At 31.4% G+C, this 15,269-nt stretch overlaps 2 protein-coding genes across 2 annotated transcripts; both read right to left on the bottom strand.

Annotated features, from left to right (window-relative positions):
- Window positions 1–98: 98 nt before the first annotated feature.
- On the bottom strand, window positions 99–797 carry LOC109183462 (probable histidine kinase 2). The gene is made up of 2 exons (XM_019333560.1): window positions 620–797; window positions 99–468 (listed from the first exon to the last, which is right to left on the bottom strand). The coding sequence occupies exons 1-2, from the start codon at window positions 629–631 to the stop codon at window positions 247–249; spliced, it is 234 nt and encodes a 77-aa protein (XP_019189105.1). The 5' UTR covers window positions 632–797; the 3' UTR covers window positions 99–246.
- A 645-nt stretch (window positions 798–1,442) lies between these two features.
- LOC109183482 (histidine kinase CKI1-like) lies at window positions 1,443–13,492 on the bottom strand. The gene is made up of 7 exons (XM_019333585.1): window positions 13,482–13,492; window positions 9,173–9,248; window positions 9,028–9,055; window positions 7,024–7,033; window positions 2,325–2,551; window positions 1,525–2,238; window positions 1,443–1,477 (listed from the first exon to the last, which is right to left on the bottom strand). The coding sequence occupies exons 1-7, from the start codon at window positions 13,490–13,492 to the stop codon at window positions 1,443–1,445; spliced, it is 1,101 nt and encodes a 366-aa protein (XP_019189130.1).
- Between the last annotated feature and the right edge of the window lie 1,777 nt (window positions 13,493–15,269).

Here is a 15,269-nt window from a genome sequence, read left to right as displayed (position 1 = left end):
ATTTTAGCTTCCAACTTTAGACTTCTTCAACTTATGTCAAGCTTTTAGTAAAATGGAATGGCAATTCCGATCCGAGCCTTATAAGCGAATTGAAGGGTGGATTAATTAGTCTTAGCCCTGCATGCCATAGAATGCATGGCAGAAGCTTGACAAAACCCTACATACATTTTGGTGCATATATAATAAAGTATATAATAATGTCTGATTTGGATTTGTAATAGTAAAATTAAATTAAAGATGGTGAAATTAGAGGGGATGGGTGGATTTGTCCACAAATTGTATAGCTGTTAGAAGAGTGGAAGCATTGATGGGTTTGGGCAAGTAGTAATCCATTCCGGCTTCAGTCACCCTCTCCATCTCCTCCTTTCCTGTATGTGCTGTTAGAGCAATAATGGGAATCCATATCCCCATAGCTTTCCCTTCCTCTTTTATGCGTTTTGTGGCTTCAAATCCATCCATTATCGGCATCTATATATCATTCAAAACATAATAATTACACACACACACATATATGTACAATAGTAATGTTGTTTAAATTAGAAGTATGTGCTCCATCTCAACTAAAAGCCTAAGCTGATAGTTGGATTGCACATTAATGGTTATATGCTCAACAGTTTACCTCACAGTCCATTAGAATATAATCAAAGGGAGGTTGATGATGGTGATCCTGTAGAGCTTTAGAGACGAGCTGCAAAGCTTCTTCACCATTATTAGAGGTGTAAGTTAGAGCACCCAGATGCGAAACCACTGTGCTGCATATTTTGCGTAGCGTTGGATTGTCTTCAACTACCAAGATTTTTTTCACTGCCAATGCTTTCTTTTCACTCTCTTCTTCATCTTCTTCCTTTTCTTTGTCAATTACCACCTGTATTTCTCCCTGCTGGGAACCTGCATGCATGCATCCAAAAACCAATTATATTACATTATATTCATGCACGCATACATGCAGTAGTAGATTGTTGAGTTTGTCTCATATAACTGAAGATCGAGATGGATATATAGCTTAATTACTTGATGCAAAGTCGGGTAGAAGCCCCAAGACGTTATGCAAACGGGAGCCTTGCAAGGGCTTGGAGATGAGGAGATGAGTTGAAGGAAGATGAAAGTTGTTATCCAAGTTGTTGTTGTCTATCCAAAGAACCCTAGAACAACCAGGTTGCAGGTCCTCGTGGAATTCAGCAACTGCTCGAATCGATTCTGGGAATAATGTGGCCCTTGTGTCTATTATTATCAACACCATGCTTGTAATGTTGCTATGGAGGGGTATGGTGTCGTCACCGTCTTCCAATTCCTCCCTTGATCTCGACGAGGATGAAGAAGAAGTGGAACGGGGGAGAAACGCCTCACGTTTGATCTTCTTCAATCTCCGGCTCAGTTGTTTGTGTCCTTTGAGAATCACACTAACCTTAATGCCACGACTTTCGAAGAATCTCCCTATGATTTTACCCCTTTCCTCGCAATGCATGAACACAACAACCTGAGACGATGATGATGAAGAAGAAAAAGAATAACCAACACTACTACTATTATTAATAATAATATTGTCCAAGAATATGTTGAACCTAAAACAAGTCCCTCTTTCCCCGATTTCCTTGTCCTCAATCCCAATCCCACCACCCATTAACCACACTAGGGACTGAGCTATCCCAAGCCCTAATCCATGCCCTAATTGATGTTCGCTAGTTTCTTTCACCTGAGCATAGTTCTCGAACACTGTCTTCCTTTTCTCCTTGGGAATCCCTTTCCCTGTATCCACCACCTTAAATATGTACTCCATCACACCATCTTTTCTTTGAAACACCAAATTATTATTTACTCCTTCTTCTTCATCACCTCCTATAGTTATTGCAACAGCATCGCAAAAGAAACAGCCTTTTAAAATGGTCATAGAAGAAATAGAAGAAGCTACTTCGGCTTTCGAAGGAGGAGGAGGAAGAGGAGAAGGTTTTCTTGCCCAAACACGAAGAGTAACGTAGCCCTCATCCGTGAACTTAATGGCGTTATACAACAAATTACACAGAACTTGTTTGAGTTTGCCTCTGTCCCCTCTCACACGCCTAAACTTTTCCACCGACTCATCACACGGATCCAGTATCACGTCTACTCCCTTCTTCATACCCAGAGGATAATACAGATCCACCACATCTTCTAGCAGTTCCTGCAAATCAAACTCTTCTTCTTCAACCTGCATCTTCCCTGCTTCTATCTTGCTAGCATCAAGAATTGAATTCAATAAACCTATATCATCCATCCAGATCAAAATTAAATTAAATTCAGACATACAAACTCATATTCCTAATCCTTATATGAGACAAATTGCTTACTGTAGAGATCATTGGTGCATGATTCCATGTGCTTGAGATTATCGTTGAGTTTAGAATGAGCAATGGCATCAGTGCGACACATCTGAATCAAACCAGTAATCCCTGCAAGAGCAGTCCGCACCTCGTGGCTTGCATTAGCCACCGCCACGCTCTTGCTCATGCTCTTCCTCTCCGCCTCTTCTGTCGCCTCCTTCTGCTTGATCAGCGCTGCTTTTACACACATCTCCCTCATCATTATTTCCCTCCTCCACCATGTCAACACCGCTACACTTATCACTGTAATACAAATGTTTATCGCCAGGAGGAGCATCCCTAGTTTCGCATTCATCTTCTCAATCCGCCCCACTTTTGCTCCCCCCTGCAACTAACCAACATCCATACATACATATATACATTCGTGTTTTTTAAGGAAACTAACTGCATATGTATATATACCTGCAGGGTAGTATGGTGTTGAATTGCAACCAACACCGAAATCAGCCAACCTGCAATCCACATTCCCGCTAAACACTGCAGTAATTTATTTAACTCCAATATAGTTATATTTTATGCCATCAATGCTTCTTATCCATTCACTTGATCAATTCATTCGAAAATAAAAAAATAAAAAAGATACTTTAATTAGTCGGGAAACCTACGAAAGTCACGGATAAATAGACAGGCCACATAGTCTTCATTGAGCGAACAAATCTCACCATGGCTAGCTTTGTCTTAGATAGGCTTATTAATCCTCGTCAAATCTATATGTGGCTGGGCGACCTGCATTGTAACACCCCTATTTTCCAATAACTAAATTATTTTATACAAATGAATTTAATTGATTAAAAATCATTATTAGGTTGTGTAAGCTAAACAAAACATGAAAAAAAGGATGCTACCCCCACGTTTAGATAACAACATTTATCCAAACACACCGGCTAAAATCAACACTACTAAAAACAACCCATAATTTATTCTATTACAATGCATTAAAATACAATTGTATAAGAATAACTTCTCATTTTTTCTAAAATGATATAAAACATCCAATGCTCAAAACTAAGAAAGGTGAAACACTCTCATGCTCCAAATGCTCATGCAACATCACATGCAAAAGAACTATATGAAGGGGACAAACTCAGCATACAACAGCCGGTAACCTTTACAGCCAAATAACACATACAACTTAACACTTGTATCTATAACCTTTGTACTAATTAGCAAGCTATTTTCGAAATATGAATAATCCATCAATACTAATCATTCAACCAATTCTAATACACCAAATATAATGTACCAACAATTCATACTTAATCATTGTACTAAAAATACCAATTATACTATTTCACATACCATATACTAATTATTTCAACAATATACCACAAATCTCATAACAATTCAAATAACTCAACAAATCACATAAATTCATAATAATTAATTGAAACATCATAATCACAAATCATACTATAATCAATAATCACATAATATTTCACACAATTATCCAATAATAAACTTAGCACATAAACACTTAGTAAAATGATTTTAATTTGGGGTAAATAAATTTTAGGTAGACAAAAATCTTACCTAAAAGTCAATAATCCACATTCAACCAAAATATGCTGACAATGGGATTGAACCCACGCCCAGACCACCAGGCTACTGCTACTCATTCGTCCTCATCTACTCAAATATTTATTTTCATAGTTGGTCGTAAAAATCATCTTTACCATCAACAGCCATAGTTATCAACTTCACGTACTGGGTACTACTTAAGAGAGAAGGGAAAATGCAGAGATGGGAAAAGGGAAGACTAAATCAAGAAAGGCTAAGATTTTATTTTATTTCTATTTATTTGGTTTTCCTTCTTCTGGCGATGAAAGGAAGAATGATATATATGGGAAGAGAAGACTATGCATGGGAAGAAGTGTAGCATTTAGGGAGAAATTGGTAAGGATGGTAATTACTAGTATATTTAGAATTAGTAATATGGTAAGTATGTAATATGGTAAGTATGTAAAACCGTACATATATATACATATATTTATTAGCTAGGATTGAGAATTATTAGTAATGATTGCTAATTTGGTAATGATTAGAAGGAATATACATATAGTATATATTGAAAAATAAACATGTAACATATATATGATTAGGAATATAGTGTATAGGCTCGATATATATAACGTTTAAAAGTAATATGGGTTTAAGATTTTTTTTTTTTTTAAATCAAGAACTTCAATTAATTGAAGAAATCAAGAATAATATATAGAGTCAGGAGGGGATCCCTCCAAATAAATCAGACTAGATCGGGCACCAACCGCTTTAGCAAGCGCATGGGGTGGTTCGCCGAATGAGGAATGTAACGAAAAACACACGAATAGGAACGATCTAACGTACTTCTATTCAATACATGTACCAAATTAAGACAGTCAGACTCAATGCAGACATCTATCCATCCAACATTTGGCTTTAATCCATATGATATGTTTTTAATTCACAAACGTATCAAAATACTAAAAAAATAATCATATATGTATTAAAAATAATCACACATCAACTTCTTTCTGTTTTTTTTTTTTTTGTTTTTTTTTTTAAATCACATTTCAACTTCTTGATATCATCAAGTTAAATCATTATAAAATAAATTCAGGAAACTAAATCAAAACATACCTGAATCTATGAAAACCAAGCACTAGGTTGGTATTAAGGAGTTGATGTGATTCTTTGTAATAGTCACCGTTCTTATTTATAGAGTTTGGTGACAAATAGGCTATACACATTAGAGTAGATATATTTCAGAAATTTTGATCAATTTTTAAAATTCAAGAGACCAAAAAACAAATACTATTAATTAATATTATTGAGAAGCAACCAAAATTGGTATTATCTGATCTCTTTGGCTAATAATTTTAGGAAGTGCTATGTGGCTTGCTATCTACCACAGTTAATGCTGAATCTCACGTTGAAGATATGCAGTTATTTCTCTTCCAAACAAATTTTTTTGTCATATATATAAATATATAATATATACTACTTAATTGGCACTAAAACATTACACTGAAATTAGAATTTTTTTAATTAACTAGCATTTTCGCACAGGAGATGCACGGTATGGATTTGTTAAAATATTTTAAGAATATTTGGATCGATATATAATTATATAAATTATTACATCGAATATTATATAATGCAATTGAAAAATTGATGAGTTGGATCGATTGTATTTTCTGATGTTATCATTGCTTGAATTCGATATCTCCAGGTCAGCTGCCTCTCTCAAAAGAGGTGCCTACAATTTAGCGAGGGGATTAGTCACCGTGTCCGACGGTGGAAACCCTGGGTATACCAAAAAAAAAAATTGTCCAATTAATAGTCAGTGTGTAGATGTACGCATCCGTAGTCAATGTGTAGATGCACGCATCTGGTGCTGAAACTTTAGAGATTTTTAATATTAGTGTTCAATGAATTATATCTAGAGATCATATTTAATTTTGAGTAAATTAATAATATTCATTACCTTTTCCAATTGGACTAATTTGTTAAGCAAAATCTTTTTTACACATTCTATACATAATTAAACATCTTTATATATACCCATTGTAATGAGGTCCCATAATTTTGGATAAAGATGTGCTACAAAATCAATCATAATTAATTTCTTTTGAATCATTCATATATATACGTATTGCAAGAACATTTTCATCTTTAATTACACAATTTTTCTTATAAATTATGGATACTAAACGATTCTATTCAATTTTCCATTTGTAAATATATATCTTTACATAACTATATTTCCAGTAACATATATACACGGATTTTTTTAAATATTTCTAGTAACTTTACATTTTATAAAATATATAACTGAGATTAATATTTTTTCCATCCCGGCTAAACATTTTTTTTTGGACATACTCAAATAAACCTTATAATTACACAATCCTTATATTCTTAGTATAAAATAACATTTGGTGTAAAAATTATTAATTTCCATCTCGATTAATATTCATTCCATTTCGGCTAAACTTTATATTTCCATCTCGTATGGCAAAACCTTTTCCATCTTTAATTACAAAATTTTCCTTATAAATTGTGGATACTAAACGATTATATTTCATTTTCCATTTTTAAATATATATCATTACATAACCATATTTCAGCAATATATATATATATATATATATATATATATATATATATATATATATATATATATATATATATATATATATATATATACAATTTTTTTTTATATTTACAGTAACTTTATATTTTATAAAATATATAACCGAGATTAATATTCTTTCTATATACTAAGTCAGTTTGGAAACATTTTTCATTTTCAGTCAATTATTAATAGTCATTTCCTATTTCAATTGGCCTAAATTTCGTGTCATTTTTATTCTCAGTCAATTATTTTTTTTAATACATATTAATTAATTAGTTAATTATTAATAACAATTTTTTAAAAAAATATTTTCACTAACTTTACATTTCATAAAATATATAACTGAGATTAATATTTCTTTCCATCTCGATAAAACGTTGAGATGCAAACTTCATTTTACATTTTTATTAATACATTTTATAACAGTAATTTTTATATTTTTAGTAACTTATTAATATTCAAGTCAATGTTGAAAAAATCGCTAGGCGCCTGGGAACCGCCTAGGGCGCCAAGAGCGCCTGGGCGGGCACCTAGGACGCCTAGGTGGCCGACCGCCTAGCGCCTAGGCGCGATTTTTGCAACACTGATTCAAGTATAAATATTCGTTTCATTTTCCTATTGGCCTAATTTCCATGAAAATTTTTATATTTCCAGTAATTTATTAATATTCAAGTATTAATATAGATTTCATTTGTATTTTTTTAATCAAGTATTAATATTTATTTCATTTTTTGCATTTAAGTCAGTTTCGAAGCATTTTTAATTTTCAGTCAATTATTAATAGTCATTTCCTATTTCAATTGGCCTAAATTTCGTGCCGTTTTTATTCTCAGTTAATAATTATTTTTGTAATATTCTTTTAAATACTATAATTTCACCTATGAACATTATGTGGATAAACGAATAAAACAAATGAATATTCAAAGTAATGTAAAATCATTAAATCTTTCAATTTAAAGAAAAGACATAAATTTAAAATTTTAAATATAAAATCTATACTCTAAAAACAAATAATCCATACTCTAAAAACAAAAAATATAAGAACATTGTTTTTTATAAGAATTTAATTACAGAAAATCACATTTAGGTCAATAAAAGCAAAAAAACACTAAATGGTACTTTCAAGCATGTACATTCAGAGATATTTTAATCTACTGAAATTCAAGTCTTTCTCAGAATCAGAAGAAGTATCTTCATCAGATGAAGAGGAACCGCTTTCCACCACCTTCTTCTGAATCTTGCCATCGACTTTTTTTTTTCCTCACTTGTTTTAAAGCTTAATCATTTTTTTTTTACGTTGGCCTTCTCGACCGCAGCTTCCGCTTCTCCCATAACTACAAAGTCATTAAAAAACAGTGAACACGGGTAGTATCCCCTACTGACTCCGTAACCATTGCATCCCACAAATAACAAAAACCATGCCTGGAAATAAAATATATAAACAATATTACAAAATTATTATTTTAAACAAAGCAATAATACGAAAAAAATACATATAATACAAAATTTTAAAAACAAAACAATAATTAAAAACTATGGAAGATCAATTATAGACAAAACTAATACGATAAAAAATACTTTTCTAAAAAAATTAAATCTTTGTTGCATTCGCTTAGCCGGAGCAACTATAGCTGGTCTGGAGTGGCATCAATCCGGACAAATCCATAATAAAGAATGTAAATGAAAAAATAATAACTTTTTTCACAGAGATAAAAATATCTAGAAGAGAAATTATACCTTTTGCTTTGAAATATGCATATTAGTTTGAGCGGCTATTGAACCACAATGATTAAATTGAAAAATCAGTGATGAGAGAGTCACCTGCAAGAGAAAAGAGGGATGCAATGTAAAATGAAGACTTATAATTTTTTTAGTCATCAACTCATTGTATTTATAGGTGAAAAATATGAAAATTATAAATTTGTAAAATTTTTCAAAAGGAAAGTGTATTTATTTATTTAAGGTATTACCATAATCAATTCATTATATTGATATTCCTAATCAAGTCATCAAGTCATTATATTAATATCCTAATTAATCTTATTTCTAATTAATTCATAATATTGATATTACTAAATTGTCCTTAAGTTTGGGCTGTAAAATGAAATAGGAGGATTTTATATATATATATATATATATATATATATATATATATATATATATATATATATATATATATATATATAATAGATCTAATGAAATCATACCTTGCTTCTAAACCTGGGGCTTCGATTCTTGGAGCTGTTCTTTCTTGGAAGCAGAGGTAACTGTTAGCCGTAGCTCATGAACGCAAAGAAGAAGAAGCAAGCTTACTTAAAAAGACTATTTTCCCTCATGAATAAAAAATTTAAAAAGGTTTAAGTTTTTCCAGCCAATTTCCACTGGTGATTTGGCCGGAATGACCAAATCTGCTAAAAAACATAGTTAAAGGACTAAATTTTTAGTTTTAAAAGTTATGGAGCGAAATTAATACATCCTCTATAGTCATAGGACCAAAAGTGTAATTTAATCATTTGTTAATTTAATAATAGTTCGTGCATCGCACAGGACACTTACTAGTAATAATAATAAGTTTGAAACTCATGTAATTGACTTCTTATATATATATATATATATATATATATATATATATATATATATATAGATATATATAGATAGATAGATAGATATAGATTATATAATCTATAATATATTATGCAATAATAATAATAATAATAATAATAATAATAATAATAATAATAATAAGAGATATTTTATCCCCAATTACATTGTTTGTACTTTACACAGTATTCCTACTTATTATATAATCTATACAATAATATATTACGCAATATTTTATAAGCATAATTAAATAATTTGACCAATATAATAAATTTTTACCATAATTAAATAATTTGACTAGCTAGTAATAAGTTTAGGCGGAAAAATGGTAGGAGTAGGGTTTTACCGTTTTAGTTTTAATTATATATAGATATAGATTCTAAATATGAATACAAAAGAGAATAAAAAAACCTGAATTTATTTAATTCATGCATGAAAAATAATAACAATAACAATAACAATAACAATAATAATAATAATAATAATAATAATAATAATAATAATAATAATAATAATAATTGGATTAGAGGCCGTCTTTCTTAAACCCTAAACCCTATCATAGACATTTAGTTTAGATATAATAATAATAATAATCTAGGTATATACACATTGTGTTTTAATACTTACCATATTACTACTTCTAAATATACTAACCATATATACACATTGTGTTTTAATACTTACCATATATACACATTATAGTACATGTCAAATCCGATGAACATTAAAGAATTGATGATTTCTTTTCCCTATTTCTTATATGAATGAATTAGAGTACACATATTCAAAAGGCTTTATAAACAGATACTACATTGTAATAGAGCCAGTAGCATTCAAAAAAAAATATTCAAAAGGCTTTATGCGATATGTTTTTTTTTTTTTTTTTTTTTTTTTGAAAATCAAGAACTTCAATTAATTGAAGAAATCAAGAATAGAGTCAGGAGGGGATTCCTCCAAATACATTAGACTAGATCGGGCACCAATCGCTTTAGCAAGCGCATGGGCTGGTTCGCCAAATGAGGAATGTATCGAAAACACACGAATAGGAACGATATGATCTAACGTACTTCTATTCAATGCATGTACTAAATTAAGACACTCGGACTCAATGTAGATATCCATCCAACATATGTTTGGCTTTAGTCCATGCGATATGTTTTTAATTCACAAACGTATCAAAATACTAAAAAAATAATTATAAATGTATTAATTATTAAAAATAATCACACATCAACTTTTTTTTTTTTTTTTTTAATCACATTTCAACTTCTTGATATCATCAAGTTAAATCATTATAAAATAAATTTAGAAAACTAAGTCAAAACATACCTGAATCTATGAAAACCAAGCACTAGGTTGATATTAAGGAGTTGATGTGATTATTTGTAATAGTCACCGTTCTTATTTATAGAGTTTGGTGACAAATAGTCTATACACATTAGAGTAGATATATTTCAGAAATTTTGATCAATTTTTAAAATTCAAGAGACCAAAAAACAAATACTATTAATTAATATTATTGAGAAGCAACCAAAATTGGTATTATCTGATCTCTTTGGCTAATAATTTTAGGAAGTGCTATGTGGCTTGCTATCTACCACAGTTAATGCTGAATCTCACGTTGAAGATATGCAGTTATTTCTCTTCCAGACAAATTTTTTGTCATATATATATATATAAAATATATACTACTTAATTGGCACTAAAACATTACACTGAAATAAGAATTTTTTTAATTAACTAGCATTTTCGCACAGGAGATGCACGGTATGGATTTGTTAAAATATTTTAAGAATATTTGGATCGATATATAATTATATAAATTATTACATTGAATATTATATAATGCAATTGAAAAATTGATGAGTGGGATCGATTGTATTTTCTGATGTTATCATTGCTTGAATTTGATATCTCCAGCCAGCTGTCTCACTCAAAAGAGGTGCCTACAATTTAGCGAGGGGATTAGTCACTGTGTCCGACGGTGGAAACCCTGGGTAACCCAAAAAAAAAAAATTGTCCAATTAATAGTCAATGTGTAGATGTACGCATCCGTAGTCAATGTGTAGATGCACGCATCTGGTGCTGAAACTTTAGATATTTTAAATATCAGTGTTCAATGAATTATATCTAGAGATCATATTTAATTTTGATTAAATTAATAATATTCATTACCTTTTCCAATTGGTCTAATTTGTTTTCCATCTATAAGCAAAATCTTTTTTACACATTCTATACATAATTACACATCTTTATATATACCCATAGTAATGAGGTCCCATAATTTTGGATAAAGATGTGCTACAAAATCAATCGTAATTAATTTCTTTTGAATTATTCATACGTATTGCTAGAACATTTCCATCTTTAATTACACAATTTTCCTTATAAATTGTGGATACTAAACGATTCTATTCAATTTTCCATTTGTAAATATATATCTTTACATAACTATATTTCCAGTAACATATATATACGGATTTTTTAAAATATTTCTAATAATTTTACATTTTATAAAATATATAACCGAGATTTATATTTTTTCCATCTTGGCTACACCTTTTTTTTTTAATACTCAGTTAAACCTTTTAATTACATAATCCTTATATTCTTAGTATAAAATAACATTTGGTGTAAAAATTATTAATTTCCATCTCGATTAATATTCATTCCATTTAGGCTAAACCTTATATTATATACTAGTTGTATATAATATCTATATATAAATAATGGATGGTGTTACAGAAATGCCCCTAAGTTTTGGGGGGTTGGCTAGGAGGATTTTACTTTAAATTATATATAGAATAAAGATATAGATTTGATGAAATGATGAACCTGGACGTAATGGTGTCCCAATACATTCCTTAATTTAATTAAAATAATTAAATTAAATTAGAAATTATCCAAAGTGATAGAGTTGGTTAGAGATTTCTTTTCTACACTCACCACTATAAATAGTGGTTTCATTTTCAAGAATGGAGCTCTAGAGATCTGCATATCGAAGCTCTGTCGGAATCTCGCCAGGATATCATCTAGAACACGTCCGCCCAGTGCGTTACTGCGTTGCGTATATTGCGCTGATCAACACGCCATTTGAACACCAGGAGCCCTTCTTTGACGATCAAACAACACCAGGAGCCCTCCTTTGAAGATCAAACAACATATTAGCCCTTCATTCAAGAACAAACTACTTACTCCGGAGGCCCTTCAGCAAGGAACTACTTCCAGTTCAGAATATTCTGAGCTCGACATACTCTGAGCTCGGCACACTCTGAGCTCGGCACACTCTAAGCTCGTCAGACTCTGAGCTCGGCACACTCCCAGCTCGGCACACTCCGAATTCAGTACACTTCTAGTAAACTAGTAGAGAATCAGAGGACTCCTATACATAAATTGTACCCCTTCTCGTTTGATACATACTACTTATGTAACCAACATACTTTGAATTTTGAATATATACAATTTGAGTTTTTCGTGTTTACCAATATATATTTAATCTAATCATCTGTTGTCAATTTAATGAATAATTAATGTATGCCAATTCATGATGAATATATGCCTACACTATGCTGGTTTTATCTAATTATTACTACATCAACTAGTAATATCTCAGTCGTTATATCGTGGATCGCGGTGTATGTGCACCGCGGTCAAAATGACGCTGTTTCTTTAAGTAAAGAAACGCTGCATTAGTTTTAACGGAGCGCGCATTTTGTATATGTTAATTACCAATTGACACTGCAATATATCTAAACCAACACTGCCTCACGTATTATTTTATATTATCAAATGAAACTGCAGTTATATCAAAATGATACTATAGTTGTGGTGAAATGAAACTGCAGTGTATATAAAATGAAACTGAATAATATTTCACATATTTGAGTGTATATTGTACAATGAAGCTGTAATTATATCAAAATGATCATGTAGTTGTATTTTAATAAACTATAGTCTATATAAAATAAAATTAAATAACATTTTCACATATTTGAGTCTATAAATATCGAATGAAACTGTAGTTATATTGAAATCAAACTGTAGTTGTGTTGAACCGAAATTGCAGTGTATACAAAATGAAACTGAATAATAGAGTTACTTTTTGTGGAAAGGTGCGGAATGACGTGAAACCGATGCCATTTCTTTTCATTAAACAAAACGATGTCGTTTTGATGCACGGTGCATAATTGATTATGCACCGCGGTGCACGATATAATTTGCCTAAATATCTATCTAATAAATATATTTAAGAAATTAGATAGATAATAATTAAATAGGACTAAACTTGTTTAACAAGAATTTAGTTTACTATTAAGTAAGTTTCCTAATCCTATTTTGAATATAAGAAAGATTCCTAAGAGTTTATAAATAAATCCCATATGACAATAATCTCACATATATTCACAAACCCTCGCCCCATGACTATGGCTCGGAGGTATCAGCATTCTGACTCCAGCGCTTCAGGTGAGGAAGGTGAAATTCGTGGCAGACATCGCTCTAGTGATGAAGAAGAAGCTGAAAGAGAAAAAAGGCAGCGAAGATAAGCAGCGCAGCCCTAGTTCTGATAGCGCTAGGGATAGAGATTATGAGCGGCGGAGTGGACGCGAAGGGGATAATAAAGACGGGAATGGGCACCGGAGGAGACAAGATGATGATGATAGGAGGGCTCGGAAGCACCGGAGGGAGCGTGAAGAGTATTATAACAATGTGGATTCAAAGCAAGAAGGAAATATGATTACACAGAGTGCCAATTTGGGAAGAATTGGAGGAGGAGTTTATATTCCTCCTTACAGAAGAAGACACTACCTCTTCTTCTCGCATATTTATCAGGAATCTCTTCGAGGAACTGTCGGAACACCTTGGAATCCGCTTGTTGAATGATCGTCTTAATGACCCAAAAATGCAAGAATCGTTTGACTCAATATTTCTAAAGGATAATCCCAAAAATACTAGGTTTATTTTGCAATCAATTTCTTCACAGCAATTGGTCTGGGTGGGATTACAGAAAATCTCAGGGCATATTTGAGAAATCTGCAGCATGCAACAACAAAAATCAGATGCATCATACAGTTCCAGCTCTGAGGAGGATACACGAAGGAGACATTGAGTGATGTATCCAAATGTATCTTGAAGGTATCTCAAGATAGGGCGTCTTATTAGTCTGTTTCATATACTATGCAATAATTGTTGGGTATAATGCTACTTGTGTTGTTTAGTGGTAAATGAAATCACTCATTCTTAAAATTTGATCTCTTCAACAAATGAGTAAACATTAGAGATTTAGAGCAACCACGTGTGGTTTTTTTTAACAAACAAACACTTGTCCAATAATCATTCCATTCTTTCTAGACTTTAGTATGCGGCTTTTGCGAATTCCAAATCTTTCATGTTTTGCATAATTAGTATAACACAAGTGAGACCCTTCCAGGTATATATATAGTTAGTTGGAGAAGAATTGAAGTGTTTTATACCGTAATGAATTGTGGAGGATCATCAAGACTAGATGAACCCAACACTATTTCTCTCTGTAGCTTTGTGGTTAACTTGTGGCAAGCACATAACTGAGAAATCAGAAAACAAAGAAATGAGATTTCAAAAGAAAGAAAATAATAATAATAATACCAGCATCTATGAAACCCCCTGCACTACAAGAAAAATGCACATAGACAACCCCTACCCCTATCATACCGCCCTTAACCCCTACACATCATACCGCACCATTATGAACACCACACTGCACCGCGCAGGGCCGTTCTAGGCCATGTCGAACCGCGACCGCACAGGGCCCCCATAAAAATATCATACATATAATCTATTGTTTTTTATACTTGATAATTATTATTATTTTTTTGAATTCATAGATTGGTCTTAATTGTAATATAATTGAAAATAAAACTTTAATGAATTGACTTTGAAATTTTGGTGAATAATTTTACATTTAAATATGAACGAAAATAGAACTATTAAATTAACATTTGAATTGTATTCTTTCTTTGTTAAATTATAGGTAAAAGATAAGGTGTAACATTTTAGTACACGAGAGTTGGTGTGGTTTGGTGGATTTAGCTTTGTTTGTTATGTTAAAGGTATTGCGTTCTATCCTTCATGACAGCATTCTTAACCTATTTTATACAATTGTTGTCTTGGTTCTCAAAGACAACACATAAGCAAACTGGTAATATACTAGGTGTTGCGCT

This window comes from Ipomoea nil, unplaced genomic scaffold, assembly GCF_001879475.1.
Source record: "Ipomoea nil cultivar Tokyo-kokei standard unplaced genomic scaffold, Asagao_1.1 scaffold1129, whole genome shotgun sequence".
In the NCBI taxonomy this organism is placed as follows: domain Eukaryota; kingdom Viridiplantae; phylum Streptophyta; class Magnoliopsida; order Solanales; family Convolvulaceae; genus Ipomoea; species Ipomoea nil.
This window is presented reverse-complemented; position numbering and strand designations above follow the sequence as displayed.